Source organism: Coregonus clupeaformis, chromosome 6 (assembly GCF_020615455.1).
Source record: "Coregonus clupeaformis isolate EN_2021a chromosome 6, ASM2061545v1, whole genome shotgun sequence".
In the NCBI taxonomy this organism is placed as follows: domain Eukaryota; kingdom Metazoa; phylum Chordata; class Actinopteri; order Salmoniformes; family Salmonidae; genus Coregonus; species Coregonus clupeaformis.
The window spans coordinates 27,279,285-27,302,730 of NC_059197.1; the positions used below are offsets into that span (position 1 = coordinate 27,279,285).

The following is a 23,446-nucleotide window of genomic DNA, read 5'->3' on the forward strand; positions in this document are numbered from 1 at the left end:
TTACAGATGTATTCTAATAACTTGCAACCCACCTCTCACATGCCCAGGGCCAACTTTGGGTCTTGACCCATAGTTTAAGAAACCCTGGATTAGAGAATTTGTCAAATTTATCAAACTATCATCATGCCATATTATAAATTGTCAGGCAATGATCATGAAAGATTCTGTCATACCTTTCTTGGGGATGATGGATTTAACCTCAGTCCAGTTCCCCATACCTCGACCCGTCACTGCTGCCACCTGAAAACACACAGGTTTAGAACTCATCAGACAGGTTCACCACTCAACAATTCTAAGAGCTCATGTTACCTTGTTCTAATGTTATGAAGCCAAATGTCACTATGCAGCTGCTATGAAAGACACAGGTATCTTACCCTAAACTTGTACAGAGTGCTGGGCTGTAGGTTTTTGACCTCCGCACTGTTGCCGGGGCTTCGCTGAGAGAACCACTCCACACCTTTTTCACTGTACTCAACCTGTCACACACGCACATGGCCACATACACACACACACACCAGGCAAAACAGGGTTGAAACATTGTTCATGTTAATAATAAGCCCACATTGGAATGTGTGGAGTCTTTCATATTTTGCTGATGAACATTTACTTTGATATCAGGCACCCGCTCAAAGCCATTGGATGTGCATGTTTCTATCATTTCTTATAGCCCTACTGCTCAGGACATGACACTAATGGAGAGGTGGTTAATAGGTTTACCAAAGGAAACAACATTGAGTGTCTGGGCAGGCTAACTCACAATGTACTCCCGGATCAGGCCGTGGGCTTTGTCCGGAGCGCTCCACGAGGCCTCCACCGTGCCGTCCTCTCCGTTGTCACATGACAGCTGAAGGTTTCTGGGGGGGTCGGGCACTGCAACAAACATTACATTACAGTCAATCTATGATAATATTCCATTTGTAGAACGAAAACACTGTTGCAGGCAGGCCACAAACTTCAAAAGTAATATAACAGTGATATAAACATTAAGGGGTATTTCCAAGACCCTTTCAATAGAGATTCTCTATTCAGCATGCCTTTCAGTCTGGGGGTAGGCTTAATCTGGTTCCAGGGGGAAAAAACTGCATTATTCCTTTTGCCTGTCAGTTAGCAGAGCAAATTACAAGTAGTGCATTCAACTAGGGTGTGAAAAACCCCCACAATAATTACATAGACAATGTGTGAAATCAACCCTTAGACAAATCATGATAAGCTGTAGACCACACTATTTTCGTAGCTGTCTTTTTACCACCACAAACCGATGCTGGCACAAAGACTGCACTAAATGTGCTGTATAAGGCCATAAGCAAACAGGAAAACGCTCATCCAGAGGCGGCGCTCCTAGTGGCCGGGGACTTTAATGCAGGGAAACTTAAATCTGTTTTACCTCATTTCTACCAGCATGTTAAATGTGCAACCAGAGGAAAAAAAACATGTATGTACATACCCCAACCAGAAGCCATGGATTACATGGCTTCTGCCGCTTTAAGGAGCGGGACTCTAACCCGAATGCTTATAAGAAATCCCGCTATGCCCTCCGACGAACCACCAAACAGGCAAAGTGTCAATACAGGACTAAGATTGAATCGTACTACGCTGGCTCCGACGCTCGTCGGATGTGGCAGGGCTTGCAAACTATTACAGACTACAAAGGGAAGCACAGCCATGAGCTGCCCAGTGACACGAGCCTACCAGACGAGCTAAATCACTTCAAGGCAAGCAACACTGAAGCATGCATGAGAGCATCAGCTGTTCCGGACGACTGTGTGATCACACTCTCCGTAGCCGATGTGAGTAAGACCTTTAAACAGGTAAACATTCACAAGGCCGCAGGGCCAGACGGATTACCAAATGTGTACACCGAGCATGCGCTGACCAAATGGCAAGTGTCTTCACTGACATTTTCAACATGTCCCTGACTGAGTCTGTAAAACCAACATGTTTCAAGCAGACCACCATAGTTCCTATGCCCAAGAACACTAAGGTAACCTGCCTAAATGACTACAGCCCCGTAGCACTCATGTCTGTAGCCACGAAGTGCTTTGAAAGGCTGGTCATGGCTCACATCAACACCATTATCCCAGAAACCCTAGACCCACTCCAATTTGCATACCGCCCCAACAGATCCACAGATGATGCAATCTATATTGCACTCCACACTGCCCTTTCCCACCTGGACAAGAGGAACACCTACGTGAGAATGCTATTCATTGACTACAGCTCAGCGTTCAACACCATAGTGCCCTCAAAGCTCATCACTAAGCTATGGACCCTGGGACTAAACACCTCCCTCTGCAACTGGATCCTGGACTTCCTGACGGGCCGCCCCCATGTGGTAAGGGTAGGTAACAACACATCTGCCATGCTGATCCTCAACACGGGGGCCCCTCAGGGGTGCGTGCTCAGTCCCCTCCTGTACTCCCTGTTCACCCATGACTGCATGGCCAGGCACGACTCCAACACCATCATTAAGTTTGCCGATGACAACAGTGGTAGGCCTGATCACCGACAACGATGAGAGAGCCTATAGAGAGGAGGTCAGAGACCTGGCTGTGTGGTGCCAGGACAACAACCTCTCCCTCAACGTGATCAAGATAAAGGATATGATTGTGGACAGGAAAATAAGGACGAGCACGCCCCCGTTCTCATCGACAGGGCTATAGTGGAGCAGGTTGAGAGCTTCAAGTTCCTTGGTGTCCACGTCACAAACAAACTATCATGGTCCAAACACACCAAGACAGTCATGAAGAGGGCACGACAAAGCCTATTTCCCCTCAGGAGACTGAAAGGATTTGGCATGGGTACTCAGATCCTCAAAAAGTTCTACAGCTGCACCATCGAGAGCATCCTGACTGGTTGCATCACTGCCTGGTATGGCAACTGCTCGGCCTCCAACCACAAGGCACTACAGAGGGTAGTGCGTACGGCCCAGTACATCACTGGGGCCAAGCTTCCTGCCATCCAGGACCTCTATACCAGGCGGTGTTAGAGGAAGGCCATAAAAATTGACAAAGACTCCAGCCACCCTAGTCATAGACTGATCTCTCTGCTACCGCACGGCAAGCGGTACCGGAGCGCCAAGTCTAGGTCCAAAAGGCTTCTTAACAGCTTGTACCCCCAAGCCATAAGACTCCTGAACAGCTAATCAAATGGCTACCCGGACTATTTGCATTGTCTCCCCCCCAACACCATGACTGACCACCGCCAAACCGGTCATTCTGGAGGATGTTGCAGGCAGCAGAACGTTCTCCATGGCGTCTCCAGACTCTGTCACATGTGCTCAGTGTGAACCTGCTTTCATCTGTGAAGAGCACAGGGCGCCAGTGGCGAATTTGCCAATCTTGGTGTTCTCTGGCAAATGCCAAACGTCCTCCACGGTGTTGGGCTGTAAGCACAACCCCCACCTGTGGACGTTGGGCCCTCATACCACCCTCATGGAGTCTGTTTCTGACCGTTTGAGCAGACACATGCACATTTGTGGCCTGCTGGAGGTCATTTTGCAGGGCTCTGGCAGTGCTCCTCTTGCTCCTCCTTGCACAAAGGCGGAGGTAGCGGTCCTGCTGCTGGGTTGTTGCCCTCCGACGGCCTCCTCCACGTCTCCTGATGTACTGGCCTGTCTCCTGGTAGCGCCTCCATGCTCTGGACACTACGCTTACAGACACAGCAAACCTTCTTGCCACAGCTCGCATTGATGTGCCATCCTGGATGAGCTGCACTACCTGAGCCACTTGTGTGGGTTGTAGACTCCGTCTCATGCACCGCCAGCATTCAAAAGTGACCAAGACATCAGCCAGGAAGCATAGGAACTGAGAAGTGGTCTGTGGCTTTTAACATGGCAACGTCATAGGATGCCACCTTTCCAACAAGTCAGTTCATCAAATTTCTGCCCTGCTAGAGCTGCCCCAGTCAACTGTAAGTGCTGTTATTTGTGAAGTGGAAACATCTAGGAGCAACAACGGCTCAGCCGCGAAGTGGTAGGCCACACAAGCTCACAGAACGGGACCGCCGAGTGCTGTCCTCGGTTGCAACACTCACTACCGAGTTCCAAACTGCCTCTGGAAGCAACGTCACCATGCGCAATGCCAAGCGTCGGCTGGAGTGGTGTAAAGCTCGTCGCCATTAGACTCTGGAGTGATTAATCACGCTTCACCATCTGGCAGTCTGACGGACAAATCTGGGTTTGGCGGATGCCAGGAGAACGCTACCTGCATGAATGCATATTGCCAACTGTAAAGTTTGGTGGAGGAGGAATAATGGTCCAGGGCAGTTTTTCATGGTTCAGGCTAGGCCTTAGTTCGAGTGAAGGGAAATCTTAACGCTACAGCATACAATTACATTCTAGTCGATTCTGTGCTTCCAACTTTGTGGCAACAGTTTGGGGAAGGCGCTTTCCTGTTTCAGCATGACAATACCCCTGTGCACCAAGCGAGGTCCATACAGAAATGGTTTGTCGAGATCGGTGTGGAAGAACTTGACTGGCCTGCACAGAGCCCTGACCTCAACCCGATCGAACACCTTTGGGATGAATTTGAACGCAGACTGCGAGCCAGGCCTAATCGCCCAATATCAGTGCCCGACCTCACTAATGCTCTTGTGGCTGAATGGAAGCAAGTCCCTGCAGCAATGTTCCAACATCTAGTGGAAAGCCTCCCCAGAAGAGTGGAGGCTGTTATAGCAGCAAAGGGGTTACCAACTCCATATTAATGCCCATGATTTTGGAATGAGATGTTCGACGAGCGGGTGTCCACATACTTTTCGCCATGTAGTGTATTTAAACTCTCTATGGTAAGCATGAACGTCTGACTGATATCGTTTATGAGGCTGCTTTGTGCCACAGCTCGTTCTAGTTAAGTTAACAATCACATCATCGTTTTAGCGAGACAGCGTGGTATCGAGAATCCTCACGACCAAGTGAAGAATCTTGTAGTGTGTGATCCCCTGTCTGTGTCACATCTTTTAGTGTGCGCACCACTACGTTGGAAAGACAAAAAACTAAAGGAAAGACGGTCATTTAATGAGAGGCTCAGCGATGTTCGGATTTTGAAAGTCGTGCAGTGTACACCCGACATTACTCACATCCCTCGGGTGTTCTCAGGGTCAACACATCGTTGGTCTTGTGCTGCTTGCTGAGACACTGTGTCAGCACCTTCACCTGGTACGTGGTGTCTGGCTTCAGCACCGTCAGAGTGTAGCTGCTCTTGTTGCTGTGTGTGTCCATGGAGGTCCACTGCTGGGTGCCCACCAGCCTAGTACACAGACAGACAGACAAGACAGTTAGATGCACGCACACATGCACACACAAACACACACACACACACAGATATACAAACACACAGTCAGACACATACACACACACTGATTGACTGAGTGACTGACCTGTAGTAGATGAGGAAGTAGCAGGAGGCCAGGGGCAGGTTCTTAGGTCTAGACCAGGTGAGGGTGATGGCACCAGAGAAGTCTGCCGTCCACTGCAGGTTCTGGATCTTGTAGACCAGATAATCGGCTACAGAGAGACAGGTCAGGAACCCACCCCCAATACAAACTTTAAGACTTCTCTTATGTAAACTGACTGGGGCTGTGACATGATTTTCATTAAAAGTAGACTCAGCAATATGACATCGCAATACACAGCAGGGCCACTTCCTGCTTACAGAAAGGACTGCCTCTATTAGCTCGGTGTGGGTCTGTTTCAAGAGCCAATAGGTGCAGTCATTCTTGGGCAGATTTGAATTCTGTTGTTGTTAATGTCTGTTAAGCAGCAAATTGCCTGCAGCGTGTGATGATGTCATATTCCTGGCTACTGAAGACTCACTGGTGCAGTTGTCCTCGTCACTGTGGTCGGAGCAGTCCATGAAGCCGTCACATGTCTCACCGTCCAGCACACAGGCCTCCCCGTCAGCGCAGCGCGTGCCGTTCACACACGTCAGAGGCCCTCGCGTGGCTACCAGACAGAGAGGGGGGAGGGGGAGGAGAAAAGGAGAAGAGAAAGAAGTGTGAGAATCACATCCCCCTTTCAAGGTTTACTTGGCACGCAGATTTAAACATCAACGGTCCAGTGTCTTAGTCTTGGGTTTTTGTGGTACTGACTCAAGATGGAACTGTTTTTGTGCATTTTATGAATAAACACCGTTACTGAGCTGGCTATGTGTTTCAGACGCACCCTTTTGGCCAGTTTGAAAGTCTCCACTGAAGTCTGTGTATTGACTGACTGGCTGACTTAGGCCCGTGGCCACATGAGGAGCATAGGTCATCAACAACGTCTGTGCACTCTGTGAAAAACACTTACGACAATGGGCTTCGTCCGAACCGTCCAGGCAGTGTTGGTGGCCGTCGCAGCGCTGCCAGTCAGGGATGCAGGTGGAGGGCTTCCGGCAGAGGAACTGGCCCCTGCTGCAGCGGCCAGGGGGCAGGGGAGGGGCGAGGGTGGGCCACGGGGCCTGTGTCGCCGTGCCGTTGGCTGCTGCCATGGAAACAAAACATAACCACAGGGCCGGGGCCAGAACAAATCAGTTGGACGGGCATTTGATTTCCATTAGGAGGCATGTTTCATGGGACTTCCTACATGGTTTTTTAATGGGTTTTATAGTAAAGACATGTAATTGAACTGCAAAAATTGTTTTACCTTTTAATGTGGCATGAACACAACCAGTCATGATGTTTTCATCTGATTGTCAAACAAATCACTTCAAAAAGTAGGTTACCTTTGCACGTTCGTCAAAAATAATTCCAGCATCCGAACAGTGCACTGTGCACCCGCCAACTTTCCTTCGATTCGCAAGTGTCTGAAACTATCTCACCGGAGAAAGCATCCGAGCGAGCAAAACAGCGACCCTCTGTCTTACTAGCCTAATGATGCGTTTCCACCATATTCTTTTCACCTGTCAAGTATTTTCCAATCACTGCAGATTAATGAAAGGAGACAAGTAGCTCCAAAGTGTTTTCTGGTCAAGTCACATGGTCAGGAATAACCACCTGGCCCTACCTACATACAGCTATACAACTAATCCTGAGCTGTGTAGCCAAGGTGGCAAGCCCTTTGGTGTAGATGGAGACGGTGGTTCACCTGTGGGACAGCCCAGTTCATCACTGCCATCAGTACAGTCAGCGTAGCCGTCACACACCCAGGTGTTGACTATACAGGCTCCCGAGCCACAGTGGAAGCGGTTAGGGGCGCAGGAGGACGGAGCTGGGGCAGGGGTGTGGGGCGTGACTCCTCCTAAGAAAACAAGAGAGAGGAAGAGGTTTGGATACACAGAGCACTTCAAATGGTTTGGTAATAGAGATCTGGTAGGAATGACAGAGTAAGAGAGAAAGAAAATGAGAGAGACAGACAGAGAGAGACAGAGAGACAGAGACAGAGAGAGAGACAGAGACAGAGACAGAGAGAGCGAGACAGAGAGAGTGAGACAGAGAGAGCGAGACAGAGAGAGCGAGAGAGAGCGAGACAGAGAGAGAGAGCGAGACAGAGAGAGAGCGAGACAGAGAGAGAGAGACAGACAGAGAGAGAGAGCGAGACAGAGAGAGAGACAGAGAGAGAGAGACAGAGAGAGAGAGACAGAGAGAGAGAGAGAGAGAGACAGAGAGAGAGAGACAGAGAGCGAGAGACAGAGAGCGAGAGACAGAGAGAGAGCGAGACAGAGAGAGCGAGACAGAGAGAGCGAGAGAGAGAGAGAGCGAGACAGAGAGAGAGAGCGAGACAGAGAGAGACAGAGAGAGAGAGACAGAGAGACAGAGAGAGAGAGAGAGACAGAGAGAGAGAGAGAGACAGAGAGCGAGAGACAGAGAGAGAGCGAGACAGAGAGAGCGAGAGAGACAGAGAGAGCGAGAGAGACAGAGAGAGCGAGAGAGACAGAGAGAGAGAGACAGAGAGCGAGAGACAGAGAGAGAGTGTACCAGTGCACTGAGCCTCGTCAGACCAGTCTCCACAGTCATTCTCGCCATCACACTTCCACCAGGAGGGTACACAGCGCCCGTTACGACACTCGTATTGGAAGTCCCGCGTGCAGCCTGGCCCCTCAGTGGGGGAGCCTGAAACATTCACACACACACTCAGGAATCATCTCATTTCTAGATACACTTCATTTATAAAGCGCTGCAGTGTGTACATAACTGATGCATGTGACACGCACACACACAATGTGTGTACTCACCACAGTTGGCTTCGTCAGAGTAGTCCCCACAGTCGTTCATGCCGTCACACTTCCACCCCAGGCTCACACACACTCCGTTGGCACACTGGAAGTTGTAGGCATCACACGTCTTCTCAAACTCAGGGTGAGTGGCTAGAGGGAGTGACGGGTGGCAATCAGTACAACAAATTATGACAACTTATTTCAATGCCTTTCTAGTACCAATACATTCATTTAGTTTTTCCTGACCCGACCAAAACATGTTCCTGGTTTATGGAGAAAACGGAGTGAAACCAAATAAGCAATGCTTGTTCCTTTTCTGTTGCACGTTTTAAAATGTTTAGCTCCGGATTATTCCTTATGAACACAACCCAGGTTAGGTCACGTGCACAGGAATAAACCCTGGGCTATATCATTGTATATGTATTTAGTGACTGTAGATATCAGCAAAGTTCTAGTGTTTTCTGTGAAGGTTAGTGGAGTAGAACTCACAGCAGCTGGCGTAGGCGGCGTCCTCATCGGATCCGTCCTCACAGTGTTTGGTGCCGTCACACACCAGAGACTGGAACAGGCACTGGGCTCGGTTCTGACACACAAAATCCATGTACCGCGTACACAGGGGATCTGCAAGGAGGGGACACACACAGACATAGTACTACTATATTATTAATGGGATACGTCTGAGATATTCTCAACAAACATTTCATTTTAAGGATTTTCAGGTGAATGTATTGATGACAAAAATCTGTCAATGACAATAGCCCTCAAATGCTTTCGTTTTTCGAAATACCAAAGTGCATCTGGGGTAGCAGGCGAAAAACAACACCAACAGAACGCATACACAATGTTTGCAGCATAGAAATAGATTCTATTTTCCAGAGATTCAATTTCTATAGTTTGCAGTCTAGTTTCGGGGTTCGACTTTCAGTTGGTCACTCACCACAGTGTTGCTCGTCGGCACCCCCTGGGCAGTCCTGTACTCCGTTGCAGTGGGCGCTGGCAGGCAGACAGGTGCCGTTGGAACACAGGAAGCCATTACAGCGATCCCCCACTGTCAACAACAACACAGCATCTGTTAGTGCCAAGCCATCCTATCAAAGACTGGAGATAGAAATCTGGGTAACACTTTGCTTGAACCGTCCTTCATAAAGGCTAACTAACACTGTCATAGCACTGTCATAACAATGACATAACATCATGGGTGTTGGTGTCAAGCTGAGAGAGGGCTGTGTCTATGCGTGCATGTGTCCTCACCACAATGTGCCTGCTCCTCGTCAGAGCTGTCCTGACAGTCGTCATCACCGTCACACACCCAACGCTTAGGGATACAGTGGCCCGTGAGACACTGGAAACTACTGGCCTCACAGGTATGGTGACCCACTGAGACAGGGAGGGAGGGAGAGAGTGAGAGTGATGGAGAGACAGAGGATATGTGCAACGTTCCACAGCGTTTTCCTTTTGAAAATGGCCCTGATCTCACCTGTACAGTTGGCTTCGTCCGACCAGTCCCTGCAGTCGTTGTCTCCGTCACATCGCCAGGCCTCGCGGATACACACGCCCCGCGCACACGTGAACTCCCCTGGTCCACACTGGTGACTCTCTGGGATACACACACACACACACACACACACACACACACACAGTCAGTAATCAGAGGAAGCATCACTTGGCTATATACAATCTCAAAAGTCATACAGGATAGAGCACACGTTGTCAGTAAAAAAACATGCTTGGAAGTGAGTGTGCATGCACACACCCACACACACACACACAACTGAATGGATGGATACAAAACACACACACACGCACTCTCTCTTCCTCGTACCACAGTGTTCCTCGTCACTATTGTCCCCACAGTCGTCCTCGTGGTCACACTTGAAGGCCAGCGGGATGCAGGAGCCGGACGCCACACAGCGGAACTGGATGGACGGGTCACAGGAGGTGGTGGCTGGAGGGGGACGGACAGGGGGGCAGAGGGACAGACAGAATGACAGGGTGTTGACATTGAGCCCAGAAGGACAGAGAGAGAATAGCAGCAGAGACCAAAGCAGAGTGTATTGTAACAGTGTGAGAGCAACAAACTCTAGTCTAGCTCTATTGAAGATTATCTGTTGGATCTATTTTATTCACTATGTACTTCACAAACAAGGATTCAGCACCCAACCATTTTTATAATAATAATAATAATAATAATAAACAGAATAATCTGAGTGAGTGAGTTGTCCATTGTCTAGCTGTGCGTCTGAAATGGCCTGGTTAAAAGTAGTGCACTATATAGGGAATAGGGTGCCATTTGGGCTCTACTCACGGCACTCCTGCTCGTCACTCATGTCGCCACAGTCGTTGTCGCTGTCGCACTTCCAGATGCTGCTGATGCACTTGCCGTTGGCGCAGCGGTACTGGTTGGGCAGGCACGTGTGTTCTGGGGGAGTTGAATTTCATTCGATTTTGGGTTGCAAATAAAACACACATCATCAAGAAGTGTATTTGAATCCTAAAGGTTGGAATGGCTGCACCATTGTGGATCTGTAGTACTATTTACGCATAGTCACTTTACCCCTACCTACATGTACATATTACCTCAATTACCTCGACTAACCTGTACCCCCGCACATTGACTCTGTACCGGTACCCCCTGTATATAGCCTCGCTATTGTTATTTTATTGTGTTACTATTTTTCCTTTAGTTAATTTAGCAATTTATTTTTACTTTTTCAAACTCTGCATTGTTGGTTAAGTGCTCGTAAGTAAGCATTTCATGGTAAGGTCTACACCTGTTGTTTTCGGCGCATGTAACAAATGAAATGTGATTTGATCAGTAGTATTTTGTACCCAGCGAGACCATTGGGTGTGTGTGTGTGCACGTGTGTCTGTCAGAGAGCGTGTGCGCATGTATGTGAGTGTGTGTCTGACCTCACCTGTCTTGACGCAGGTGTTGTTGTGGAGCCGGTAGCCGGTGGGACACTGGCACTGGAGCTCCCCGTTGGGTAGAGTGGTGGTGGGCGCTCCATCAGGGCATACACAGGTGTGGCGGTGCCCGGGCAGGGGCAGACACAGTAGGCTACAGGGTTGGTCTGCACAGGCATTATTGCCTAGAGGAGAGTGGACACACACACACACACAGGTTTGTCATGAGCAGACAAGTACACTTAGATCCAATGATGTGATTCGTCTAACTCTGCTGAGGTAGTGGGGGTGTCCAAACAAAGCTTCCAGTATTGTCGATTCTAGAGTAGCATTCTGACTACACATGATATCTATTTAATGCTGACCATTGAAGTTCTTGGAGGGTTTACTTACAATGGGCATTGATTCTTAAATATGGTTTCGCTGCTTGTCTCTCACCTCTGGTCTTGCCTTTGTAGAAGATTTTGAGGTCCATGACCCCGGTCAGTCTACCCACTATGAGTTCATTGTCTTTGGAGCCTGCTTTGGGAGCCTTGAAGATGCCCCTCCTTGACCAGTCATCCCAGTACAGGTCATTCTGAAAACACACACAGGCCAATGAGGATTTGCCCAGTAACTGTGAGATTATATGAAAACAAACCTGGATATCTTTTTACAATGGGACTGTGCTACTGTATGTGCCATGAGTTATCCCCAGTTTTGCACACTCAATAACCTTAAAGGTAGAATCTCTGCAATATGACATCATCATACACAGTGTGCCAACGTTTTGCTTCCAGACATGAATAACATTCTTATTTGCCAAGACTGCCTCTATTGGCTAATTCCAATGTGCATGCTTCAAGGGAGGGGGTACATTTGGAAAAGTCAATAGTGACAGTCCTGGGCAGATTTGAATTCTGTTGTTGTTGACATCTGCAAGAAGGAAGTTGACAGGCTGTGTATGATGATGCCATATTGCAGAGTCTACCTTTGAAGACTTTAGACAAATTAACTAAGCTTGTAAGGCATTTATAAGTGATATTCTTCCAGAATCAATGGGTATACATCATTCATTTAAATATTCAAAGACGAGGGCCTCCCAAGTGCCGCAGCGGTCTAAGGTACTGCATCGCAATTCTTGAGGCGTCACTACAGCCCCGGGTTCGATCCCAGGCTGTGTTACAGCCGGCCGTGACCGGGAGACCCATTAGGCGGCGCACAATTGGCCCAACGTCGTCCGGGTTAGGGGAGAGTTTGGTCTGCAAGCTGACTTCGGGTGGCCAGTTGTACGGTGTTTCCTCCGACACATTGGTGCGGCTGGCTTCCGGGTTAAGCGAGCAGTGTGTCAAGAAGCAGTGCAGCTTGGCAGTGTCGCGTTTCGGAGGACGCACGGCTCTCGACCTTGGCCTCTCCCGAGTCCGTATGGGAGTTGCAGCGATGGGACAAGACTGTAACTACCAATTGGAGGTCACGAAATTGGGGAGAAAAAGGCGTAAAAGTACAAAATAAAAAACGGCTATAAATATCACAGAGCCTTAATACTCCATAAGCGCATCAACCGTTCTAAAGTACCTTGAAAACAGCAATGGCGTAGGGGTGAGGCAGGCCCTCCATGACCACGCTGCGCTGACTGCCGGCGAAGTCTGCCCGCTCGATGCGATCGCCGTAGGCCTCGGTCCAGTACAGCCATTGGTCGTCAGCTGTGATGCCGTTGGGCCAGCGAACGCCCTCGGACACGATGCATGACACGTTGGAGCCGTCCATGTAGCCGCGGTACACGCCGGCCGCACGGTCGCCCCAATCCGTCCAGAACATCAGGCTGGTAGGATAGAGGCATCACAGATTAAGCAAGTATATCAGACAGATATTAGCAGTGATGTTATTTACATTAAAGGGGCAATCTGCAGTTCAATCAAAAACAAAGCGGTAAAGTCCAAAATGTATGTAGCAATCACAGATTGCCCCTTTAACAGTCGGTCATGAGGGAGACCTTTTTTGTGTAAAAAAAGCTTTATAGATGCATTTGATTGAAAAATGTATGGTGATTATTCAAGGTTATTAGACTGTTACCTCTCTCCTGGCATGAGGACCAGAGCTCTGGGATGCTCCAGCACTGAGGAGTTGAGCAGAATGTGACGTAGGTCCCCATCAGGGTTAGACACCTACACAACACAAGACATACACATGGAGTGGATCACCATCATCACACACTGTATTGCCTGATACTATACAGTAGTAGCATGTCATTTATCAGGTGAGGATATAAATATAAATTAAACAAGGCGTCAATAAGATGGAGAAGAAAACCCCCCCGAAAATAACAATAAGGCCCGAGGGCGTGTGATATATGGCCAATATACCATGGCTAAGGGCTGTTCTTATGCACAACGCAACGCAGAGTGCTAGGACACAGCCCTTAACCGTGGTATATTGGCCATATATCACAAACCCCCGAGGTGCCTTATTGCTATTATAAATTGGTTACCAACATAATTAAAACAGTACAAATAAATGTTTTTTCATACCCATGGTATACGGTCTGATATATGACGGCTTTCAGCCAATCAGCATTCAGGGCTCGAACCACCCAGTTTATAAATATATATATACACTGAACAAAAATGTAAACGCAACATATAAAATGTTGGTCCCATGTTTCATGAGCTGAAATAAAAGATCCCAGAAATGTTCCATACGCACAAAAAGTGTATTATTTCTCTAAAATGTTGTGTACACATTTTTTTACATCCCTGGTAGTGAGCATTTCTCCTTTGCCAAGATAATCCATCCACCAGACAGGTGTGGCATATCAAGAAGCTGATTAAACAGCATGATCATTACACAGGTGCACCTTGTGCTGGGGACAATAAAAGTGCAGTTTTGTCACACAACACAATGCTACAGATGTCTCAATTTGAGACATCATTTTAGATGGCGGTATGTCCAACCGGCCTGACAACCGCGTGTAACAATGCCAGCCCAGGACCTCCACATCCGGCTTCTTCAGCTACAGGATCCTCTGAGACCAGCCACCCGGACAGCTGATGAAACTGAGGAGTATTTCTGTCTGTAATAAAGCCCAGGCTGGGCCTGGCTCCCCAGTGGGTGGGCCTGGCTCCCAAGTGGGTGGGCCTATGCTCTCCCAGGCCCACCCATGGCTGCGCCCCTGCCCAGTCATGTGAAATCCATAGATTATGGCCTAATGAATGTATTCAATTGACTAATTTCCTTATATGAACTGTAACTCAGTAAAATGGCTGAAATTGTTGCATGTTGCGTTTATATTTTTGGTCAGTATTCATAAAATATTGGACAAATCCCTGTTCCTCTTGTTTACCTCTATCCTCTGCGCTCCGGCGTCCACCCAGTAAAGCAGCCTGCTGATGGGGTCAAAGGTGAGGGCCTCCACATTCTGCAGGTCCTTCCTCACGATTACTTCCTGTCCCGTACTGCCGTTCAGACAAAGCCTCTGGAGGGGGAGAACAGGGAGGGATGTGGTCACTGAAGTGTGTGTATATACTTTTCACTAATCACAATTCACAATGTACTTTTAGTCTCTGAAGTGTGTGTAGGATATAGTGCACAAGTAATGTACTACATAGGGAATAGGATGAGTCATGGTTACATCTGAGTGCCTTCTGTGAAGGCCCTGACCTGTATGGTGTCCAGCGAGATGTCGGCCCAGTACAGGCAGTTCCTTTCGTAGTCAAAGTCCAGGGCCACGGCCTCGCGGAGACCAGAGAGGGGCAGGGCCTGGTCGGTCCCTGTGGCCAGGTCATAGCGATGGATGGAGTTCCTCACAGCGTAGAGGATGAACTCATTACTCTCTGGAGAAGATCAGGAAAAAAATAACACTTGATACAATTCATTCTAATCTATATCCATGTGAAGAGTAACAAATAGCCTTTTATTTTGTCTACAGCAGTACTGTGTCTAAAACAATTTCCCCCTTAGGGACATTAAAGTTAATCCTATCCTATCATTTTAAGTATAACATTTGAGTAATTCCACTTTTCATGAATTCACAAATACTTATTTGCTTTTTGGATCCCCATAACCTTTTCCAGCCGCAGCAGCTACTGTACCTGGGGTCTAACTTACATGTGTTGTTGCTGTAGCCTATGATCTACTGCTGGGGGCTAACCTTTGTATCTTTAACTAAATTCTCCCCATAATACGTGACTATAGGTAACTTAAGAAACCTTTTGCTTCAGTTGTACAACAGAGTTTCTTTAAGGTCTAGCAATAAAGATAAAACGGTAAGGCCCGTACCCTGTCATGACCCATGACCCACTGTCTTTGTCTGCTCTCACCGATCTGCTAGCTGCGAAAGTTGCAAACTTTTCAACCCTGTTCTTGGGGTTAGATTATCAGTTAACCTCTAAAAGTCTAAGCCGTTGTGGGGTTGGGGGGGTGGTACTAAGCTAACATATGGAATTGTTTTAAGATGGTAATACCATGGATCATTTAGATATTTGATTATGAATTTTAGGCCCTTTAGGTATCCCCTCCAAAATATTACAATACTGAATATGGCCTTTACTACTATAGCCCATAGAAACAATGAAATACACATTCATAAATGGCAAAAAAGATCCCAAAAAATTAATCATAAGGAATAAGGTTTTGAAGTGTCTGTCCTTTAACTAGGAGATATAAGAAAGCTCAGGAAATATTTTCTTTTTTTTTGGACACATATTTAACGCCTTATTTTTGTTGGCACAAAACTACCTCTATACATTCATTTGTTTGTATGGGTTACCTTCAGACAAGTCCTGTGACACTTGTGGAGGTCGTAGAGCAAAACGGAGAACACCATCGTGTTCGTGAGAGTCTCCCCTTTCCATAGTGGCCTTTCCAAGTTAAAGTATTTGTGAACCCATTATCAAGTGTCTCAGAGTGTATCTTATTCATTCAGGTGTCTCTTATTCATAGTGATCTAAAAGGCAAAACGTATCCTAAATCAGCACACTCCGAGATGCTTGATACCTACGGCCCATGGTCTGATTGTATGTGGGTAAGTATGTAATGCTGTGCTTCTGCTCTAATTACGTTTTTTTTTATTGGCCCATCCACCATGATGGTTCTTGGCCCAGCTCTAATGATGGTTTCTTAATTGAGAGAGGGGAGGCTTACCTCCTACAGGACAGGGCAGCATCTCTCCATCCAGTCTGGCTTCTACATCCCCTCCACTACAGCTGTCCCCAGACACCTTCCTGTACCTGAGAGAGAGAGAGAGACACACACACACACACACACACAAACTGGTTAACAACATGGTCAGACAAACACCCACCACCCAATCTCACAACATTCACAACAAGAGCATGTGTACAACAAATGGTGTAATATAGTGTATCTTATGCGTAGTTGTGTAAACGAGGAGAACAAATGTTTACATGTTCCCCATTTTATATACACTGAGTATACAAAACATTAAGAACACCTGCCCTTTCCATGACAGACTGACCAGGTAAATCCAAGTTAAAGCTATGATCCCTTATTGATGTCACTTGTTAAATCCACTTCAAATCAGTGTAGATGAAGGGGAGGAGACAGGTTAAAGAAGGATTTTTAAGCCTTGAGACAATTGAGACATGGATTGTGTATGTGTGCCATTCAGAGTGTGAATGGGCAAGACAAAATATTAAAGTGCCTTTGAACGGGGTATGGTAGTAGGTGTCAGGCACATCGGTTTGTGTCAAGAACTGCAACGCTGCTGAGTTTTTCACGCTCAACAGTTTCCCGTGTGTATCAAGAATGTTCCAACACCCAAAGGACATCCAGCCAACTTGACACAATTGTGGGAATCATTGGAGACAAGATGGGCCAGCATCCCTGTGGAACGCTTTCGACACCTTGTAGAGTCCATGCCCCAACAAATTGGGGTTGTTCTGAGTGCAAAAGGGGGGGTGCAACTCAATATTAGGAAGGTGTTCTTAATGTTTTGTACACTCAGTGAACGTCAAGCGTTTGCTGGGACATTTCTCTCCTACACTAGGTGGGGCTGTTCTCCATGATAAGCGAGGGCTATATAATGGAATGACATCACTCCTTTATCTTCCCCATTACACAAAATAAGAACAAAGACAGTTTCCCCATGACAACAAAGGGCGCCAATTACACAGCGTTCCTATTTTTTTTTGGTCCTTTTTTTTTGTTATTTAGCAGACGCTCTTATCCAGAGCGACTTACAGTTAGTGAGTGCATACATTTTTCATTCTGGCCCCCCGTGGGAATCAAACCCACAACCCTGGCGTTGCAAGCGCCATGCTCTACCAACTGAGCTACAGGCGCTGATATCGAACAGTCGTCTCCTTGTGGCAGTAAAAATCATGCAAGATTGAGGTGAAGACTGGTATGCTAGGTAATGCCATTTTGTATTTATAAGCCATATGTCACTGCCAGTCTGCCACCAAGGACAAGTGTATCTCAACCTTTATGGTTGCGTCCCGAATAGCACCCTATTCCCTTTATAGTGCACTACTTTTGACCAAGGCCCATTTGGGACACACTATGAATTCAGTCCAAAACCCTTCAGCACAGCTAGGTCATATAATCATGACCCATCCACATTGCAAGGCCATAACACTCAACGTGTGGAGTCACCTTAACAAAAGGAAAAAGCCTGGTTTCTGATGAAGTGACAATATGCTAATACCAAAGGGGTATTGGCTTACCCTGTACTGCGACGGTAGGTAGTGCCAACGGGGCAGGGCACGGGAGTGGCATAGAGGTTCCCTGAGAACTCGGGGTCGGGCAGGCACACCTGGAGGGACAGGTCCTCGCTCAGCTTGAAGCCATAGTCACTGAGAGAGAGAGAAACGGAGAGAGAGGAGGGTGAGAGAGAGAGAGACGGAGCAAGAGAGAGAGACAGGGAGAGAGAGAAAAAGAGCGAGAGAGAGACGGAGAGAGAGAGAGAAAGAGAGAGAGACGAAAACAGAGAGCGCTAGAGAGAGACCCACTGTTAGCCTACCTGACTATGAAACTATGAACAGATAGAGATGAGTAGAAAAAGACTGTGGCACAATTCCAATCAACCCCTAGCCCCTACCATGAAAGGATAGCATAGGTGTAAGTAAGGGAGAAACATTCCACCTAGTCCTAGCTTAACAGAAGGAAAGGTGGAGCTATTATCTTTCAGATTGATATAAGGTGCCTAGGGGTAGATAGATTTGGGATTGAACACGGGCTTGGTAATGGTGCCTCTGGTCTCACCACTCGTAGTCCTGGCGTGTGCAGGAGCAGTTGGACACGGTGACGGGGCGGTCAAAGTCTTCACCGTTGAAGCAGGTGGCGTGGGGCGTGCGTCGCTTGTACACCATCTCTCTACCCAGAAGGCAGTCGTTGCCCCGCTCGTCTGACGGGGACCAGCGCTTGTAGTCTCCTTCGGCGCATGGCACGCCTGAAGAGACACACAAATACACATTTTAAATACTTGATTTGGAATTGGATTATATTGTATTACAGTAGCATGGGGACAGAAGCATACATATGCCTGGACAGTGGACACACACGAATGCACAAACAAAACAAACACACACACACACACACACACACACACCTCAGTGAGACTCTGGCCCAATGGATGGATGTTTCTCATTGGCATTGTGAAAATGCACGACAAACTGACGCAAAAGCACCAGGCTGAGCATACTTCAGTCATGACTTCTGCCCAGTGTAGCAATATTATGAGAGTCCACTCACCGAGCACATCGCTGGTGTTGACCTGCAGAATGAGCCAGCTGTGTCTCTGGTCGGCGTAGGAGCCAAAAATGGTAAAGATGGTGCTCTTCTCCCCCGGCTCCGTCAGCAGCTGGTAAACATACACCTCCCTGTCGGAGAAACGGAAGTCCGTCCACGTCTCCCCCTCATTGGTACTGAACCTGAGACACAGAGAGACAGTAGGTAAGTAGCCTTGTCCAAGCCAGAATGGCCCAAAGGGCAAATCTCCTAATTCACCACCTGGACAGGCTGCTAGTCTATCGCAGGGCCAACAGAGACAGTATGGAGATCAAAATTAGCATGGTTACAATATTTATACCCCTTTTTACACTACTGAGCCAAGCTAAGCTGTAGTGCATTGGCCTGGTTACGTATCCCATGTACTGTAGTAGCTGGAACCATGCTGGAAAGGACAATGTGAAAATAATATTTCCGAGCCAGCACAGTACTGCTTGGTTGGCAGTGGCACAGTTGGGTTGAAAAGGGTATCATTCATTTAACCTTTATTTGACAAGGTAAGCCCTCTAAGCTCATCACTAAGCTAAGGATCCTGGGACTAAACACCTCCCTCTGCAACTGGATCCTGGACTTCCTGACGGGCCGCCCCCAGGTGGTAAGGGTAGGTAACAACACATCTGCCACACTGATCCTCAACACGGGGGCCCCTCAGGGGTGCGTGCTCAGTCCCCTCCTGTACTCTCTGTTCACCCATGACTGCATGGCCAGGCACGACTCCAACACCATCATTAAGTTTGCCGACGACACAACAGTGGTAGGCCTGATCACCGACAACGATGAGACAGCCTATAGGGAGGAGGTCAGAGATCTGGCCGTGTGGTGCCAGGACAACAACCTCTCCCTCAACGTGACCAAGACAAAGGAGATGATTGTGGACTACAGGAAAAAAAAGAGGACTGAGCACGCCCCCATTCTCATCGACGGGGCTGTAGTGGAACAGGTTGAGAGCTTCAAGTTCCTTGGTGTCCACATCACCAACGAACTATCATGGTCCAAACACACCAAGACAGTCGTGAAGAGGGCACGACAAAGCCTATTCCCCCTCAGGAGACTAAAAAGATTTGGCATGGGTCCTCAGATCCTCAAAAAATTATACAGCTGCACCATCGAGAGCATCCTGACTGGTTGCATCACCGCCTGGTATGGCAACTGCTTGGCCTCTGACCGCAAGGCACTACAGAGGGTAGTGCGTACGGCCCAGTACATCACTGGGGCAAAGCTCCCTGCCATCCAGGACCTCTATACCAGGCGGTGTCAGAGGAAGGCCCTCAAAATTGTCAAAGACTCCAGCCACCCTAGTCATAGACTGTTCTCTCTGCTACCGCACGGCAAGCGGTACCGGAGTGCCAAGTCTAGGTCCAAAAGACTTCTCAACAGCTTCTACCCCCAAGCCATAAGACTCCTGAACAGCTAATCATGGCTACCCGGACTATTTGCACTGCCCCCCCCACCCCATCCTTTTACGCTGCTGCTACTCTGTTAAGTATTTATGCATAGTCACTTTAACTCTACCCACATGTACATATTACCTCAACTACCTCAACTAGCCGGTGCCCCCCGCACATTGACTATGCAACGGTACCCCCCTGTATATATAGCCTCCCTACTGTCACTTTATTTTACTGTATATATAGCCTCCCTACTGTCACTTTATTTTACTTCTGCTCTTTTTTTCTCAACACTTTTTTGTTGTTGTTTTATTCTTACTTTTTTGTTTAAAATAAATGCACTGTTGGTTAAGGGCTGTAAGTAAGCATTTCACTGTAATGTCTGCACCTGTTGTATTCGGCGCATGTGACCAATAAAATTTGATTTGATTTGATTTGAAAGTCAACAACCTAGGGCAGAGTTGCGGTGGGAAGTAGAGGGGTGCAATGAGGAGGGGGTGATATACAGCATACTGTGCTATTCTAGCAGTGGAGATACAGTATGGGTCTTATTTAGGGCTGTTGTGAGACTCACTTGAGGTGTGTGGTGGAGCCCCCCTGGGCGATGGCCATGAGGATGCCCCCGTGGTCACCCCACGTGTAGAAGTGAGGACCGGCCAGCGCCTGGAGAAGGGGAATTGTGAAGAACACTCATTAAAGCCACAGTCCGTAAGATTGCTGGTCAATTTATATAGCTACCCCAATAAGACTAGTACAACTGTCGGGCCGTATTACCAAACATATTTGGATTGTCATGACACTTAAATGAGGTATACTATGTTCAGATTAAAAGTATGTTTAAAAGATTTTAAAAATCATAATACTGCTCTCGTGAAATGTCACATCAAGAGCATGTGAAAATGTTCTGGGTGCTTCTGCTCCATTGTTTATGTTTTAGAGGGTTCCCCAGTCTTGGAATTGTACACACATCTTACAGAGTGTGGCTTTAAATAACTGCAGCACCATGTTTGTGGTTGTTTAATAATATGCTGTCAAAGAAAGTGTCCTCTGCTGGGCGTTCAGCATTGTGGCTAGGCGTTCCACAGAAACCCTTTGGTATGAGGGGGTAGCATAGGCAGGAAACATCCAAGAATAACCAACGTCATGATTTACAGCTCATCATGTGCATAGTTACATTTATGGCGCACACACCATACAAAAACAAAGCACACACACACACACACACACACACACACAGACCTCTCTCCATCTGGCCCCAGCACTGCTGGACACATACACGTTGGGCTTGTTGGCCAGGTTCTTGCCCACAGAACCTGCAGGGGAGACAAAAACAGACACAGGATGATCACTGGAATGGCTGTGAGAGAGGAGGTGATGACTTGAACAGTACACACAGAGTGATTCAGTAGGAACACTACTGCAGCTTCAGGCGGTCTCCAGTCCTAGCAGGATACCGAGGCTTTGTCCCAAATAGCACCCTATTCCCTACATAATGCACTACTTTTGACCAAAGCCCTATGGGCCCTGGTCAAAAGTAGTGCACCACATGCATAGGGAATAGAGTGCCGTGCAATTTGGGACGCCCTCAAGCACAGTGGCCAGCCCAGAGCACACAAAGCCGACAACAGATCAAATGTAGCTCACTATATAGGGAATAGGGTGCCATTTGAGATGCACCCATGAAGAAAGGTGCTACTGTAGCATGGCCCTATAGCTGGGTGGCTCTATATAGGGAGAGACTCCATCCAGGGTTATTAAACAGATGCTTGAGATCAAGGAGTAGGCCTATGTTCAGAAAAGTTCAAACAAACTCTGCATACCGCAACCTATTGTCCAGTGTGCTTTATTGTCAACATTAGATTGCAGTGTCAATACTCTCTCCTTGTTTTTGTTAGTTTTTTTTGTGTGCTTTTTACCCTTTTTCTCCCCAATTTCGTGACATCCAATTGGTAGTTACAGTCGTCTCATCGCTGCAACTCCCGTACGGACTCGGGAGAGGCCAAGGTCGAGAGCCATGCGTCCTCCGAAACACGACCCTGCCAAGCCAGCTGCACCAATGTGTCGGAGGAAACACCGTACAACTGGTGACCGTGTCAGCGTGCATGCGCCCGGCCCACCACGGGAGTCGCTAGAGCGCGATGGGACAAGGACATCCCAGCCGGCCAAACCCTCCCATAACCTGGACGACGCTGGGCCAATTGTGCGCCACTTCATGGGTCTCCCGGTCGCGTCCGGCTGCGACAAAGCCTGGGATCGAACCCAGATCTGTAGTGACGCCTCAAGCACTGCGATGCAGTGCCTTAGACCGCTGCGCTACTCGGGAGGCAATACTCTCGCCTTACCATGTGCTGAACCTATAGGTATGGTTAATATCAAATCAGTCTGTAGTCATTCTAGGGGGAAGGCCCCAACGATTGTAATAAGTCTAATGGCTGTAACATCAAATATCTATTTATCCTAAGTGGAAGGTAGACCCCCATGCATGTTGCACCTAACGGTGTGCGAGTACTGATACCTGTTGTAGAATTCACAAGTGCAATATGGATTACAGCAGGCATCAATGCTCTGACTCTTTATTGTTTTATGTAGTTGTGTACGGCTCTCTCTCGGTCTGACACTCATCCTGAGAGCTGTTTCATTAAGCCACTGTATGTGAATGATGTCCTACTCCTCTGCACCACCACTAATGACTGTCGTTCTTGGAGGCCATATTAGCGGTGCTTTACAAATTAAGAAATGTCACAGGAACAAGTCACAAAACAAACGCTTCGGTGGAAATGTTTCCCCTAATAGGCGGTGTGGGGATGCTGGTTGTGTGTGGCTGGCTGGGTCCACACAAAGAGAGAGACGGTCTGTGTGTGTGTTTGTACCCGCTGGGTGAGGCACAAGTAATTAGCGCATCTGTGTGTGAGCGATAAACACGGACGAGAGGGGCATAGCGTCTCCTCAGCCCTCCTCCCTCCCTGGCCATTATCTACTAATAATTTAATTAAGGGCTCTAGCAGCTCGCATGGTGTAGAGGCTTCTTCCTCCTTTCAGACACAGCACAACCACAAAGAAAATCAATGTACTCCGCCTAGCAGGCAGAAGCGTGAAGAGGTAGAGACAGAGAGACACTTTTAGTGGATTAAACACAATGGATTTGTGTCCAACTGCTCCTAGTGTAGCCCCAGTCAAAGCCTATTGCTCTGACCGGAGAGTACGCACAGTTACTAACATGCATGCACTCACACATACGCACATACCAATACCATGAACACACGCACTCAGAAATAAACACTCAGAAATGAGCACTCAGAA

At 47.8% G+C, this 23,446-nt stretch overlaps 1 protein-coding gene across 2 annotated transcripts in view; it reads right to left on the bottom strand.

Annotated features, from left to right (window-relative positions):
• LOC121567631 (sortilin-related receptor-like) overlaps positions 1-23,446 on the bottom strand; it is a 92,526-nt gene that overhangs the window by 9,755 nt on the left and 59,325 nt on the right. Inside the window, exons 11-38 of one of the 2 annotated variants that reach the window (XM_045219674.1) lie at positions 21,386-21,459; positions 20,721-20,809; positions 18,723-18,901; positions 18,234-18,420; positions 17,696-17,824; positions 16,152-16,237; positions 14,670-14,842; positions 14,353-14,484; positions 13,086-13,177; positions 12,588-12,834; positions 11,472-11,610; positions 11,045-11,218; positions 10,435-10,548; positions 9,952-10,074; positions 9,607-9,726; positions 9,381-9,506; positions 9,067-9,177; positions 8,619-8,750; positions 8,148-8,279; positions 7,891-8,025; positions 7,061-7,213; positions 6,284-6,454; positions 5,810-5,938; positions 5,374-5,500; positions 5,074-5,243; positions 758-870; positions 375-476; positions 174-240 (exon numbers count right to left, since the gene is read on the bottom strand). In XM_045219674.1, the coding sequence (XP_045075609.1) occupies positions 174-240; positions 375-476; positions 758-870; positions 5,074-5,243; positions 5,374-5,500; positions 5,810-5,938; positions 6,284-6,454; positions 7,061-7,213; positions 7,891-8,025; positions 8,148-8,279; positions 8,619-8,750; positions 9,067-9,177; positions 9,381-9,506; positions 9,607-9,726; positions 9,952-10,074; positions 10,435-10,548; positions 11,045-11,218; positions 11,472-11,610; positions 12,588-12,834; positions 13,086-13,177; positions 14,353-14,484; positions 14,670-14,842; positions 16,152-16,237; positions 17,696-17,824; positions 18,234-18,420; positions 18,723-18,901; positions 20,721-20,809; positions 21,386-21,459 (3,726 nt within the window). Of the gene's footprint in view, positions 1-173; positions 241-374; positions 477-757; positions 871-5,073; positions 5,244-5,373; positions 5,501-5,809; positions 5,939-6,283; positions 6,458-7,060; positions 7,214-7,890; positions 8,026-8,147; positions 8,280-8,618; positions 8,751-9,066; positions 9,178-9,380; positions 9,507-9,606; positions 9,727-9,951; positions 10,075-10,434; positions 10,549-11,044; positions 11,219-11,471; positions 11,611-12,587; positions 12,835-13,085; positions 13,178-14,352; positions 14,485-14,669; positions 14,843-16,151; positions 16,238-17,695; positions 17,825-18,233; positions 18,421-18,722; positions 18,902-20,720; positions 20,810-21,385; positions 21,460-23,446 lie in introns of both variants that reach the window. The other variant, XM_045219670.1, reaches the window with a different exon arrangement.